This window comes from Halichoeres trimaculatus, unplaced genomic scaffold, assembly GCF_033239565.1.
Source record: "Halichoeres trimaculatus isolate MK-OKI-2021-1 unplaced genomic scaffold, fHalTri1.1 fHalTri1_scaffold_15, whole genome shotgun sequence".
NCBI classification, from domain to species: domain Eukaryota; kingdom Metazoa; phylum Chordata; class Actinopteri; order Labriformes; family Labridae; genus Halichoeres; species Halichoeres trimaculatus.
Window position 1 is genome coordinate 10530828 of NW_027437193.1, and position 13995 is coordinate 10544822.

At 40.3% G+C, this 13995-nt stretch overlaps 1 protein-coding gene across 1 annotated transcript in view; it reads right to left on the reverse strand.

Moving 5' to 3' along the window:
* pigk (phosphatidylinositol glycan anchor biosynthesis, class K) overlaps nucleotides 1-13995 on the reverse strand; it is a 42719-nt gene that overhangs the window by 16461 nt on the left and 12263 nt on the right. The window contains exon 10 of the mRNA XM_074688263.1: nucleotides 5440-5515. Within this exon, the coding sequence (XP_074544364.1) occupies nucleotides 5440-5515 (76 nt within the window). The remainder of the gene's footprint in view (nucleotides 1-5439; nucleotides 5516-13995) is intronic.

Here is a 13995-nt window from a genome sequence, read left to right on the forward strand (position 1 = left end):
CAGATGTAATGTAACGTGCAGATGTACTATTCTGACTTTTAGTGTGGCTTTGGCTTTGGTGTCTGATGTTAGCTCCTTTAGCCATGTCTGTGAATAGCATGATGCTACTCTGGCCACTGGTATTCCCTCTGTTGCTAGGTTAGCACAGCTAGCTCATCCATCTTATTGGAGATGGATTTTACATTCCCAATAACGATGGATGGAAGAATAGGTCCATATCGTCACTTCTTAGCTCACACCTGAGAGCCAGCACGTTGTCCTCACCTCCTTCCCCTCACCTTGTGGGATGACATCAGGCCTTACACCAGTTAGCATTTACATGTTACAGGCTGCTAACAGCTGACATATTAACACATATTAACAATGCAGCCATGGCTACATGTAGGATCTTCAGACAAACACAGGAGAAAAAGTAGTAAAAATATCACTGAAGCCACAAAAAGTTTGGTGTCCATGACCAACAAATGAGCCAAACAAAGTAATGATCCACTCCAAATACAAAGATTACGAAAAAAATGACAAGAAACGGACAAAGAAGAGAGAGCTGCTGCAAAAGGCAGCCATAGCCAACAGGGCGGCACCTAGCAACCGTACCGTATCGTAACTGTACCGTGCTTTATAGGTATCGGCAGATACTGAAAATCAAATAACTTAGACTCGGACTCAGGGGCAAAAATACCTGACAGGGACATCCCTACTTTTTTAATTTTACTTTTTCAGTGGATAAGACAGCTGAAGAATAAAAAAAATGAAGGAGAGAGCTGAGTAGACAGGCACCCAACTCCTCTCCTTCTAACATTTCCCCCTTAAAAAGTTTGGTTTCATCAAAATATCTAATTACTTCAGTATGGAGGCACTTGCTTGCTAAACTAAGTCTATGTAAATAAATAAAATCAATAAATGAAATGCAAAAAGTCACACTAATTAATATGAATCAACTGATGAGTTTTTAATGTGTGTTTGGCCAATAAACACAATTCCATCTCCCTTTTAAAAAGCACCAAAGCTGCAGGCTGAGTGAGAGGAAGAGAGAGGAGCCCTGCAGGGAGGTGAAGCATTAATTTTCACTGTTTTTTTATTTTCAATTCTCTGGAGCCATATGGTGTGAGGCGTCAAGCTGGCAACAGAACAAATAACAATTTGACGCCAGAGGCCAGGACACAGAGCAGTAAGGTAGGAGAAAGGTAGAATCCACACAGGAGTCAGGGACAAAAAGAGCTCCTCCTCGTTCTTTCCACAGCCGAGCATATTGTGATTAAGCATTGGCAGCGTGATGAGATGTGTGAGGCTGGGAAGAGAAGGTGGCAGGAGGAGGGGACTCACCCTGTCACCACGGCAAGACGACTGCCAACAGTGACAGGGCATTAATCAACTCTTCACATACACACAAGCACATACACAATGAGGGGAGGTTTGTATACAGACGCTGTACAGCGCTGTCTTATATATTCACTGTCAGTCACTCTGATGACTTTTCTATTTACAAGACGTCGTCTGGTCTCCTGGCAAATGGAAAATGTTTCTCTTAAAAGATAAACACAGTGAAGTTTTTTTTTTTTTTTTTTTTGTAGGTTGCAAAACAGAAATCAGCTTCACACCGCTTGAGAACATTTTGGACACAAAATCTTATGAGATGCAATCAAATTTTGTTCCAATCACACCCAGTCCTTCAGATGAGTGCGTCTAATCAGCAGCAACAAAAGGCCGCTGCCACGCTGGCGTGCAGACAGAGATCTCAGGGAGTTGTGCGCACAATATGACGGCTAATCAAAAAGAGGAGAGCTGTCAATAGGCTCCATGGACATTGGTCATTCTACTGCAGTGCAGATGGATTATGGTGAGGAGGGGGGAGATGACTCAGGCTGTCAGGACTCCCATCTTCAGCCCAGCAGGAGAGCGAGCCGATAATCGAAATCTCTGGCAGGGGTCACAGGGTTGACGAGTGTGTTTGTGAGTTGTACGTGTGGGTGCATCTAAAAAAGAGGCAAGAGGTATGAAAAAAACATGAAAAACATCTACGAAGATGAATAGAAAGGGGTAAATAAAAGACAAAAGAACCACAGACAAGTCAGGAAGCAAAGAAGTAGACAGCCGGCGTTAGATGAGGTGTGTTTTCGTGACTTTCAGAAGTGTGACTGCTTCTCTGTGTTGAATATTATGAGCATCATTTACGAGGACGATGGATACAGAGCTGTTTAATGTTTGCAGGGCTTTCAAGTCAGTCCTTGGCGATCAATTTCCCAGAGTGCTGCAGGGTGTGGGACCCCTCCCCTTTTCCCAACATGTTACTCAATAAGAGTTGGACAAGCCTTAAGTCAGCTTCATTTATCCCAACCAGCTGACTGCGACTCCTTTGTTTGTACCACAGCCGATGTCTGACAGAGGTGTTTCCAGCAGTGGGACCAGAGGACTTTTTAGATTTCTAGAAAAAGAATCATCACTTACTCGGTTCAGCTGGAGCTGACCTTTAGCTCAAGAGCAATAGATTCATTTCTGTCTAAACAGGGGAGGTAAACATCGCTGTCAGAACATTAAGGGCTCCAACTCTGTTTTAGCAGCTGAAATCTGGAGCAGAAGCAGGCAGACCTACCTAAGAGAACATTACTGACATTGTACTGCAGGATTATAATTTGATTGCTTTGTGTCCACTTACTAATCAGGGTTTAATTTACATCTATTATTAATGAAGCGGTGACAATTGTTGATCCTGAGCCTTGATTCTGAAATTAAACCACTCAGTTGATGCTTGTCCTTCAGCAGCTGTAGTCCCACAAACAGTTGTTTGATTGCCATTCTGTCCTCTGAAACCACACGCGAAGAGTCTGTCATCGTACTTCATTGCACCAGAAGCTTCTGGCTGGATGGTAATGGTTCAGACTTATATGGAAAATGTGACTCAGACAAAAGCTGTTGTGTTTTCATTTTTCCAATTCTGCTTGTGTCAAAATGTCTCAATAGATTGGTTGGTTTGATTGATTGATTGATTGGTTTACAAGACCACTTTTAATCTGATTAGATTTAGACCTGTAAAAACTGTAAAGAAAAATAAAACTGCCAATCAGACATTATTTAAATCAGAGGTGTTGTACTACTTGTGGTTAAGGAAAAAAGAGCCATGTATCGACCTTTTGCATATGACACCTAAAAAGGGTCATATTACTGGATGCTCGTAAAGTAAAGTAAATTATTTGCAAACATGTTTAGTCGGAATTTAACGCATGAGCAAGGTTGTGTTTCTGTATTGTGGTGTATAGGACGATAAATGTTGAGAATTTCCTTTTTGAAAACCCTCAGAAAATGCGGGTCACAAAATGATCAAAATTGACGTAACATTACTAAAGACAGGACTACAGTGTGAAGATAAAAAAATATAGCCTAGTGGTCTAACAGGTCTCACACCCCAGCTGGCCAACCAGGTTCACACCCAAACTGCTGCACCTTTCTCACATATCACTCCCCACCCTCATCCAGTTCCTACTCCATCCACTGCCCTGTCCTCTCCAAGTAAAAGCGTAAAAAGCAAGCTCGGACACAATATACAAACTGCATTTCAGTCCTACAACAACAATACAAATTAAGATTATTTGTGTTACTGATTTGTAATTCTCGCGCCAACAAAGGGTTACAATGTTAATCCCAATATAGGACACACTAACAGATGCAGCTGGACAATAGACCGATTTACAGTCGACGTCATCAAAAATGCACTCGTACATTTTTGCAACGGTAGGTATAAAAATGTCTGATTGTTCTGTGGTCAGTTGCCAGAAATGATTCTATACCACGGAGTCAACTTCTATCCAGATCTGATCATTACAGAGCTACTGGTGATTTAGAGTTGCCCAAACTCAGATCACAAGTTTTGAACACAAAGAGATAATTTCAACTGCTGGTAATCTAAATCCAGCTTTAACTTTGGGTGTTAGAGGAAAAAGTTGATTTTGGGTAGAGTTTATAACATGGACTCATGTTCAAGTTCATGTCTTTGTATTTCTCAGTTTGGTAAGTGTCAACAGTTAATGCAGTCATAAAAGCATTGAGTGACTTGTGTGTTCCTCTGGAGTGCACACTGCATTTCTCCACTAAAAACGTCTGTCTGTACTACTACATACTGTATGTCTGTCCATTTGTTGATGTTTTCCATCCACTCATTGATTTCTCACAAATCTGTGAGTAGTTTACCATTGGTCAAATTGGTGACTGATGAAGGGATAAAGTCCTGTCTTGTCAGCTGAACAAAACGAATCTAAGCTAACCCACCGAGTTTGAAAAAGTGGACTCAATGTCCTGTTAAGCTAGTATTTCTGCATCCATCCACCCAAACACATCTGAATCATCTCAATGAATAGTTAAATTAAATAACACTTTGGAAGAAACACAATAAACACGACCCAAAATGACCGATCTCACTCATAACAACCTGTTGTTCACATAGGCTCAAAGCAGAATAAGGGCTTGATTGACTTGTTCTACTGCCATTATCGGACAATGTTAAGCATTTATTTACAAAAAAAATAAACCTGCAATGTGCTCTTTAACACCTTCATGTCCCTTCACAAACCATTGTTTTCTGCAGCACTTCTGTGGCCAAGATGTGCGCAGCCACAGCTGTTTACAAACAGTAAATTTGTCTATAACATGCAATATCATAGATTTTTATGCAGTGTTGGTGTTGCAGCTGTCAAAGTAAAATCAAACCTTAACCTCAAGCTTCCACACTCATCAGGTCACAATCAGAATGCCTCCTTCAGACTCAAAAAAAATCTGCTCATCATAAACTTTGGAAACTTTTGCTGCAGCTGCCAATAATTCTGTGTAGCTGGTCACATTAATGTTTCCAATCCTAAAAAGTATGAAGGTATGAGTTTCTCTCTGGCAGCTGAGCCCCCTGTAGAAGCTACACTAACGTTTTCTCTCGCCTGCAGCAAAGATTAATGTGACTTCCTCACTTTTTTTTCGTAGCACAAGTTGAAGGCAAAGTATTGGAATAGTATTTCTTAAAGGCTCATAAAGGAAAGTCTCAGAGAATGACAAAGAACCAGAGACTGTTTGGGATGCTGAGCACACACGCTGGAAGAGGTGCAATGAGGAGGAATAGGTGTTCATTTGTGAAGGTCGGCTTGACTGAAAGCCGCAATCCATCTGGGAATGAGGTGAATGCACAATTCTTTGCCAAAATGCTGCCTATCCATTCTGCTGGATTTCACGGTGGCCTCTGCACGCCGAGACCGGAGGCATTCGCATTTCACACTTTGAGCTGTCACCATGGAAACGACACAAAGAATCAGATGGTGGATGTTGCGCCTAAGTTTCATTTCTGTGTCTAAATTAAGGACGAGGGACACACTTTGGATAAGTATAAAAAAGAAAAACTCGGATGAAAGGCTCCCAGGAAGCATCATGGGCTTTGAGTGTCCTCGTTTGACCCGGGTCTCTTACCTGATGGATGATCTCAGACACTGGCAGCTGATCCACATACGTGAGCGTCTCCTTCTCCAGCTCTCCATTCACAGCACTGGAAGATGGAACACAAACAAAATTCATTGGCATTTACCTGAAGTAAATAAAATGTGTGGCCCTGAATCATTATGCTCTTATTGTGTGGGACGCCATCATTCAGTGATGATGAAAAGCTGTCAGGAAGAGGAACAGACTCCAGTGTTTCTGTTGGCAGTGAGCATAAAGCCGAGGTGTGCATGATTGACAGATCATTTCAAAGCCGAGTCAATGATATGCAGTGCAAATTGATGCAAATGAACCCATTTTTCCTCTTGATAAATGAAAAATAAGTCATTCAGTGTGACAGTAATTGATGTGAAAGGAAAGGATCCTCTGTGTGTTTCATTATATAACTATTAAGTCAAAACAAATGGCAAAAACAAACCAATAAAACAGCTTTTAAGGCTACATCCAATACTTCTTTTTCAAGAAACAAAATCAACACGTTAAACTTCCACATTTTCAGCAGCACTCTAAACTCCCAGGCCTCCTTAACTACCCAGAATGCTCTCTTATGCTTCTTGAAACATGGTTACTTTCCTAACAGCTCTCTGAACAGTGAAGCCGCACTTAATGAAAGTAAGAAGGCGCTTTAGATTCAACTTCAATCCTCATGTGAGTATCACTCCGTGTATGCTTGAATGGTAAACAAACTATCACACTTAATGTGTGCTGCTGGTGCGACATACTAAACATCGACTCTTCTCTTAATCTAATCAGGTGGAGTTTTAAAAGTGCGTCATCATGGCAGCTCTTTGCCAGCTAAGCTTTTAGTATGATAACAGCTTCAGTCCAAAAAGAGTGAATAAAAAACAGCTCTCCACCTCAAGATGGTTAGCATGCAGAAGAGGCAGGAGAGTCACACGCACTCAGAAACTTCACTGATACAAGGGAAGGATAAACATGGGGGACATCCCCTTGGTACCGGGAGAGTCGTTATGAGGTTCAAACAACTGGTTTGGAAATGCTGACTTCCAACAACCAGAAGAAGAAATGTTGAAGTCTTGTGGAATGGCAATGCGCAACACCTGTCAATTTAATCAGCGTTATACTGTCAAATTATGCAGAACTGAGTCTTAGTATATAAAAACTGATGAGTCATAAGCATAGACTGTACAATAAATAGCCATAGTCTCTGAGACGTCACCCATCTGTTTCCCATACAGAGTCTGAAGCCTATCTTTGACTAGGGCCTTACTGGAAATGCTGAACTCAACTTCTTGCCAGTTTGGATGCAGTAGAGAGGCCGGCTTTGAGCCCCTTTGCAGACAGGTACAGGGTGCCCACCTGCCAGTTAAGTCAGGCACATCCTTATATTGGCAAGTTTTAAAAAAACTGGAATAAAAACAGTTGTTTGCGTGTGTTGAAAATATTTTAAACTCTACCTTACATACTGGGTTTGATGGATTTAATGATGAGACTTAATTTTATTTTAAAAACAGTCTCAAGTGGACACTTAAGGAGCTTCAGCTCTGCACATCCCTTTAGACTTTACTCTTCAACAGTGGAGGTTTACACTTAGTAGAAACACAGTATGACCATAGGCTGTGTATCAGAATGGATGTCAGATAAAATCTGAGTGAAGACAAAAAATCTACAGCTTCCCCTGCTGACTGGCTGCAGTAGTGTTCAGTATCACTTACAAAGTCCTCATTGACATTGTACCTGATCGATATTCTCTAACACCATTCCGTATTTTGCCATCTCAGATGATGCCAACCTCCTGACCTTCGTCTATCTCGTGACCAAGCACTGCACTTGTTAGGACACAGCTTTTCCCTTACAGCACCAACTTTCTAGACATCTCTCCATCCTAATATCTACAGCTCTGACTCACTTCCCAAAGGAAGTTGCCTTCATGATCCAGCAGGTTGAAAAGAAAGCCCGATGCTTGACATGGAAAACTCTGACATACACTCCACGTACCCCTTTTACCTGGCTCAATAGTATATCCCCCCTGTTTCTGTCTAAATTACCCATAATTCACCTGAAAAGTTCAGTCAAACCTTCATCAGTGCTAAAGTAGTAATATATAATAATATATATAATAATAAGTATAATAGTAATTCTTGAGCCTTTGTCATCAAGCAGAGTCGTAGATTAGGCTTCTGGGTGCAGTTTTAAACTCTGCACTCACTGACTTTGAATTTGTACCTAAAAGTTGTCGTTCTCGGCATTACAGCTTGAGGATAGACAGAGAAATATCTCGGTAAGGAAACAATGAAAGGCACACATTCTTGTCTTTCTGTGAAACAGACTTTCAGAGCATGTGTTTACTGAACTGTGAAACATCGTTTCAGAGAAAAGCTATTAAAACTCTATTTGAACACTTTGTATGTGCATCCTTGGGTCCAAGGCCGGTTTACAAAGATGAATAAACTGAATTCAGGAGGAGAAAGCGCTCAGTGTTCGCAGTTAAAAGATGGACTCTTCTGGGCTTTTAGGAAGCTGACCTCTAAACATGTGTGAATTATGGGTGAGAAATAAAGCCATTTGAATTTACAGCACTGAACTACAGCGTCAGTAGCTTAGATTAATGAAGAAAGTTGAGGTATGGTGTCTTGCTCAAGGACTCTGAAAAAGGTCACAGCTTGGCAGCAGACTGATCGACATTAATTAATGTGAGACAAGATGTATTAAACCTGCGACCTTTCAGATATAGAACCATAACCAGGGCTCTCCTGCTTTCACTGGCGCCCAAAGTCCATTAAAACACATTAATGAGACAAACCCTCACACCGTGGTACATGCTGTGTCATTACAATGAGTATGGGAGCTGTGGTTTACTCTGAGGCGACTCCAGTTACACCATCAGCCCGCTGCTGGAAATACTCAAGACAACAGCAAACCTGCCTCTGAAATCCAAGACAGAAAAAATATTTACTCCAGTTAAATTTGATGATTATGGCTCTGACTTGCTGTTATTTTGGGATAAATTACAGAAACAAACAGACCAACAGCCAGATCGTTAAAACATCAAAACTCAATCTCATCGTCCACAAATATTCAGAAATCCTGAATTTGGCTCCGTCAGGTGAACAGAGCGTTCCTGTTGGATACACTAACAAGCCTTACTCCACAGACTCGTCTTCTTGGATACGTTTAGAGCTCGTATTAAACCAGGATGTGTGTCTGGAAAGAGTTTTTTGAGTGTAGTTAGCTGTGCATGATCTCCTAAAGGAAAATCTTCCATAGGGGGGAAATTTTATCTTCTACAGAAGCTGTTTGCATTTCGATCTCATGAGGAGCATCGGAGGCAGAAATCTGATTTTCATTTGCACATACTATATTAAAGCTTCTGTTTTCAGTTAATGGAGGAAAACTGTGGATCTCTCTGGATGATGGTGTAAAAGCCAGCTTAAATTTTTTAAGTTTAAAAAGGAGGAAATGAAGAAAAAGTAAAAGGGAGCTATGACCTCACTGGTTAAACCTCAGTTGAAGCTTTCAGAATGTATCATTAAATTTTCATGTTTTGTAAAAAATAAAGTAAAATAATCGCCAACAAGTGAGTCATTATTATTTTGTATCAAGAGTAATGTGTGGTGATGAAGAAAAGTGCAAGTTTTTTTTTTTTTTAATCTTTCTGCTCCTGTTGATGGACAGGGTGGAAGTATTTTGAGAAAATGTGAATGATACAAATACATTGTGCTGTCAAACACTTAAAGGGATATTTCAGTGTTTTTAAAGTGGGTAGTGTGAATTACACTTAACCAGTAATATTTTAGCCACAATGGCACTGCAAAAACTGATATCTAAGAAAATGTTTTTATCATAAGCTGGGTTTCCATTACACCTAAAATTGCTCAAAACCTAAATATCACCATAAAGAAACTAATGGAAACACCACATTTTTTGAAAAACCTCTCAAATTTTGATAAAAAGCTTTTGAGCGCTCATGAGGTGGTTTTTCAGACATTTCGATACTGAACTTTGTCGCAAAAGTGCAATAGAAACACCTTTTCCACACGTTGTCATAACAATGCTCCTCCCTCACCTCCTCGTACGTGTCCACTGCCACACAAACAGACTCCAGCGTTTATAATTTATCAGCTCAGCTCTTATTTATGTGTTCAGTGCAGGGTTAGGGTTGTTTGTGTTTTTGACCCTCACTTATGAAGGCATCAGGACGGCTGTGAGCCGGTCAGAGTCAGAGAGCAGCAGGAGGGGGGGGCGGAGGTCTGTGTATGCGTAATAGTATGTGAGCTGGAGATGATGATTTTCATTCAGTGTTTTGTTCCTGCCTTTTTTGAGTCAGCGTGATCACGGCCGACAGTTTGAGCAGTGAATAAAAACACTAATGTTCAAGAATCAGCATCATCATGAGTGCAGCGTCCGGTCGGACATTATGTCACCGGCAAGGTGAAATTGTTCTTTTTCGAAACTTCAGAAATATCGCGTTTATTTTGCGAAAAAGTGTAATGGAAACCCAGCTATAGTTTTAGAAATAGTTTCAGAAAAAAAAGTTTTTTTTTCTCAACCAGTCAGATTTCTTTTCACAATTTAGGTGTCTTTTTGTCTGTTGATATCTTAAAGAGGACAATTTTTCTGTACTTGACAGATGAAGGTAGCTCATATTACAGCTGATGAGACATTTTTGCTAATAATGAGACTTAAACTCTTTAGATTTCAGTTTTTGTAGTGCAATCAGCTTGGCAACTTTAATGGAAAACAGCACATAAGCTAGGCCACAGTACTTTGCAAACAGGGACAGGTCTGCCATGTAATTTCACGACTCAAGATTGAAAAACTTCGTCAAAAGAAGGAACACACTTTACATTACGTAATGAGAATCTTACTTTTCCAGTTTCCCTTTCCAAAACAAACAAAAAAATTACAAATAAGAGTTCAAAAACAAGGATGAATCCTGTGTTTGGTCAGTTATTTAACTAACCATGAGAGACTTCAACCCAAGAATATTCTCTTTGACCTAGTCTGTTTTGTTACAGTTAAAGTTTTGTTAATAATGCGTTTTTACCATTCTCTGCTGGAAAAAAGGTAAAAATCTGTCCACTTTGAGTTAAAATTAAATAAAAGTGACAGAACCAAACTCCAGATCTCAAAATGACATTACCTTGTCACACGCAGTTTGGACCACACTACAAGACAAAATGCAGAGCGTTGTTTTTCCCCTAAAATACTTGTATGCCCGTTGTTTTCAAAGTCCTGGTTCTCTGCAGCATCACAGTCTGATGAAAAATAAAGTCAGGAAATAAGACTGTCAAGTAAAGGCCACTGTGGAGTGGAGGTGCACCTGAGTGCCTTTCTTCTTCTAATCAAAGAAAGATCAGGTCAGACAGCTGCTGACCAGCTCGACTCTCCTCCAGCCACTCGCTGAGAGAAGACACCAGCTCTTTTTTTCCCCTTTTTTGCCTTTTTCCTCTGAGTTACTTTCCTCTACATTCTGCTCTCTGGCTTCTGCTCCCTTGCCCTTCTTTCTTTATTTTCTGACTTTATTGCTTTTCTATTCAGCTCCCCCTTCTCTGCTCTCACCATGTCATGGCAGAAGAGCAGAAGTTGCTCTGACAGACGGGAGGGAACAGAGGCAGAGAAAAGGGGCCAGGGCTGGCAGGCGGGGAGACGAGCCCCTGCTGAGCCATGAATGTTCTCTGAGCTCTTTTTGCCACTGGAAACATGTCACTGAATGCCTGCTGATCCCCCCCCACTCTTCACTTAGCACAAGAGATGAGCTCTAATTCAATTCAAACCACTTTCCACTTTATTTTCTATGAAGAGACTTTGGAAGAGGGTTTTCAATCCACTTAGCTGATTCTAATGGAATCAGCCACCTGCAGCTCTGTACCTCTGCTGTCTGCAGCCCTCATCTTTAGGTCCTTCAAACATCTGCTGGAATGATCACCTGAACCTGTATTTTGGCCTCTCCCCACTGCTGCAGGTCACAAATTAGATTAAATTCACTTTAAACTCAGTGGGGTATGAATTCAGCGGTAATTTCATACTAATTATTATCCTGGGAGACATCTTTTGGTCAACAAGCACCTCTGACTGTCAGTGAGTAACCAGACATCATCACTGAGCTGCTCCGCCTACGTATAATGAAGAGGAGTCCATTAAAACGTCCGCTCCATCAAGTGCAATTCACTTAATGGAAGAGCCTGTTCTGAGTAAAAAAAAATCTGCTGTTTAGAGATGGTTGAGAGGAGAACCAGAGAGGCGTGAGAGCGGCACACACACACACACACACACACACACACACACACACACACACACACACACACACACACACACACACACACACACACACACACACACACATCTTCTCTAAAATATCCTCCTGCACTTGTCTGATGGCTGAGTGAGCTGACAAAAGTGGATTAAAGCAGCACTATGTTCAATAACAGCTTGTTTCAGGGGACATCTCTGATCTTTTCTCTCTTTGGGGAACACACAGAGCTCACTTCAGCCCATTTTCAGGACTTCTCAAACACTTTCATTTAATTTTACCTGTGTGAGGTGGACGGAGGTTTTGTAAAGACACAGTGTCCATCATCTCCACTGGGGGTTATGTGCCCCAAATGGGATTTTTGTGCAGCCTTACAATCATATCTTAGATCAGGTCATCACCTGGTTGCTTTCTGATCTGGCTGACATGCACAAAAGCTCCTGAAAAAAGTATCTTACAAGTTTCAGTGTATTCAACAATTACAGCTTCAGATTCAAGTCCTTGCACAGTATGATCATAAAACTTGCCCCAAGTGGCGGCAAATAATGCACCACAAAACTTGAAATCGAAAAGCATTTATGTCTTTGTGGCTCAACATGAGCCACATTTGCCTGACAATCCCAGAAAGAGCTTTATTTCAAAATTCTAAAAGACAAAAATTATGTCTTGTCACAAGAAACTCTAAAAGTATTTTTTTTTTCTTTCCTGATTTTTTAGACTTAATAAGCAATTCAGGCATCATTTTTGTCGTTAATTGTCTTGAAAATAAGACATTTTTCTGAATCTGTGGAGTGAATCAAATCTGAAATACTTTCTTGATCCCTAAGGGGAAATTGCTTGTGTGGCTCATATAAGTCTAATATGATGATTTCTACTTAAAATAAGACAAACACTAGCTCAGATTTGCAGTGTAGACCTTTATCTGTGAAATGAAACCTATATTTCTCTGGCCATCCTTAACCCAGGTCAAGATTTTAAGATAACAGAAGGGGGAGCATGGCCCTGACAGAAAGAGAGCAAGATCCTTATCAGAGAGAAACCACTATGAGATAAACAAGATGTGTGTGTGTAGAAAAACTGCATAAGGGCTGTAATTCATGATAAACCTTTAATAGTTATTGTCTTTTGGTAAGCACCCAGCCTGGTGATTTGTTATTTTTTTGTGGTGGAGGGATGTAAAATTTGCATGAGTGTCAATCTGACTCTTCATTTTTAAGCTCCTATCCTCCTCTGTCCTCAGCTGTCCCCATCTTTCTCCAAGAAAAACAGCTTAAACAATGCTCAAAAGATCTGTTTGTTTTATTTATTTTCCCTTACTTCCTGTATTGTTGTATCTTTAATAATTGAGCTGTTTGCGGCATCTCTGGTGGCTTGAATTTGTAAAGACAGGCACTGCAACTAACCTGAGGCTGTAAATTCAGTTGTGTGTGTTGTGTGTGAAACTAGTTTGTTTGCTTCTGATTTAACCCCCTGTAAATAAAAAATGAATGTAAAGAATAATCAGAACTGTATCTAATTTAGCCCCCACCCCAAACCCAGTGTAAAAGTTTCACAGATCTGCTTACAGTGTTATTAAAACAGATCTGAGGCAACATAAAAAAACTCGTCTGTGTCACTCTCAGGCTCTCTGTGGCCATGGTGATAAAAGTTTAGAGATAATCACGCCAACCACTTTAATTTCTGATGATTATTTTCCAATTACTTTACCATGTGAAAGATTAAGCAGAACTAAAAGTAGCCCTGTAGGGTGTCAAGTCTTAATCCATTGTCTTATCAAACATCAGCCTCATAGCTTTTAATTTAGCTAATTATATATATTTCATTCTAATACGTTTTTTCCTTATGTGAACACTGAAATTAAAAGTTGTTTCAGCAGTCTGTATTACTTTTGTTTTTTCTTTTGGCTGTTTCTCATGGTCTCATACATTCACACAAACATACTTTTATATATCTTTTATGTAAACAACGTTATTGTTAATACAGTCAGTTAGACTAAACCTAAGGAAGCGAAGTGAAATATCCTTTTAATCATTATTACCACCAGTATTGCAGACTGCTGTAGCTCTCCTGTCCACGAGATTACTTAGTCTCTGAAAAAACTCAAGCTCAGAACACTGTGGCTAGAGTCTTAACTCAAACGAACAAACAAAAAAAAAACTGCCTGTTTGTTTTTCCGACAACCCTGCTCCTCCATACATCACATATCTTACATCATTTCATGTTTGAGCTCAATCACTGAGGTCCTTGAATGATTCATCTTCATGTTCGACACACAGAGCTTTCTGTTTCAATGCACCAAACCTACAGATCTCACT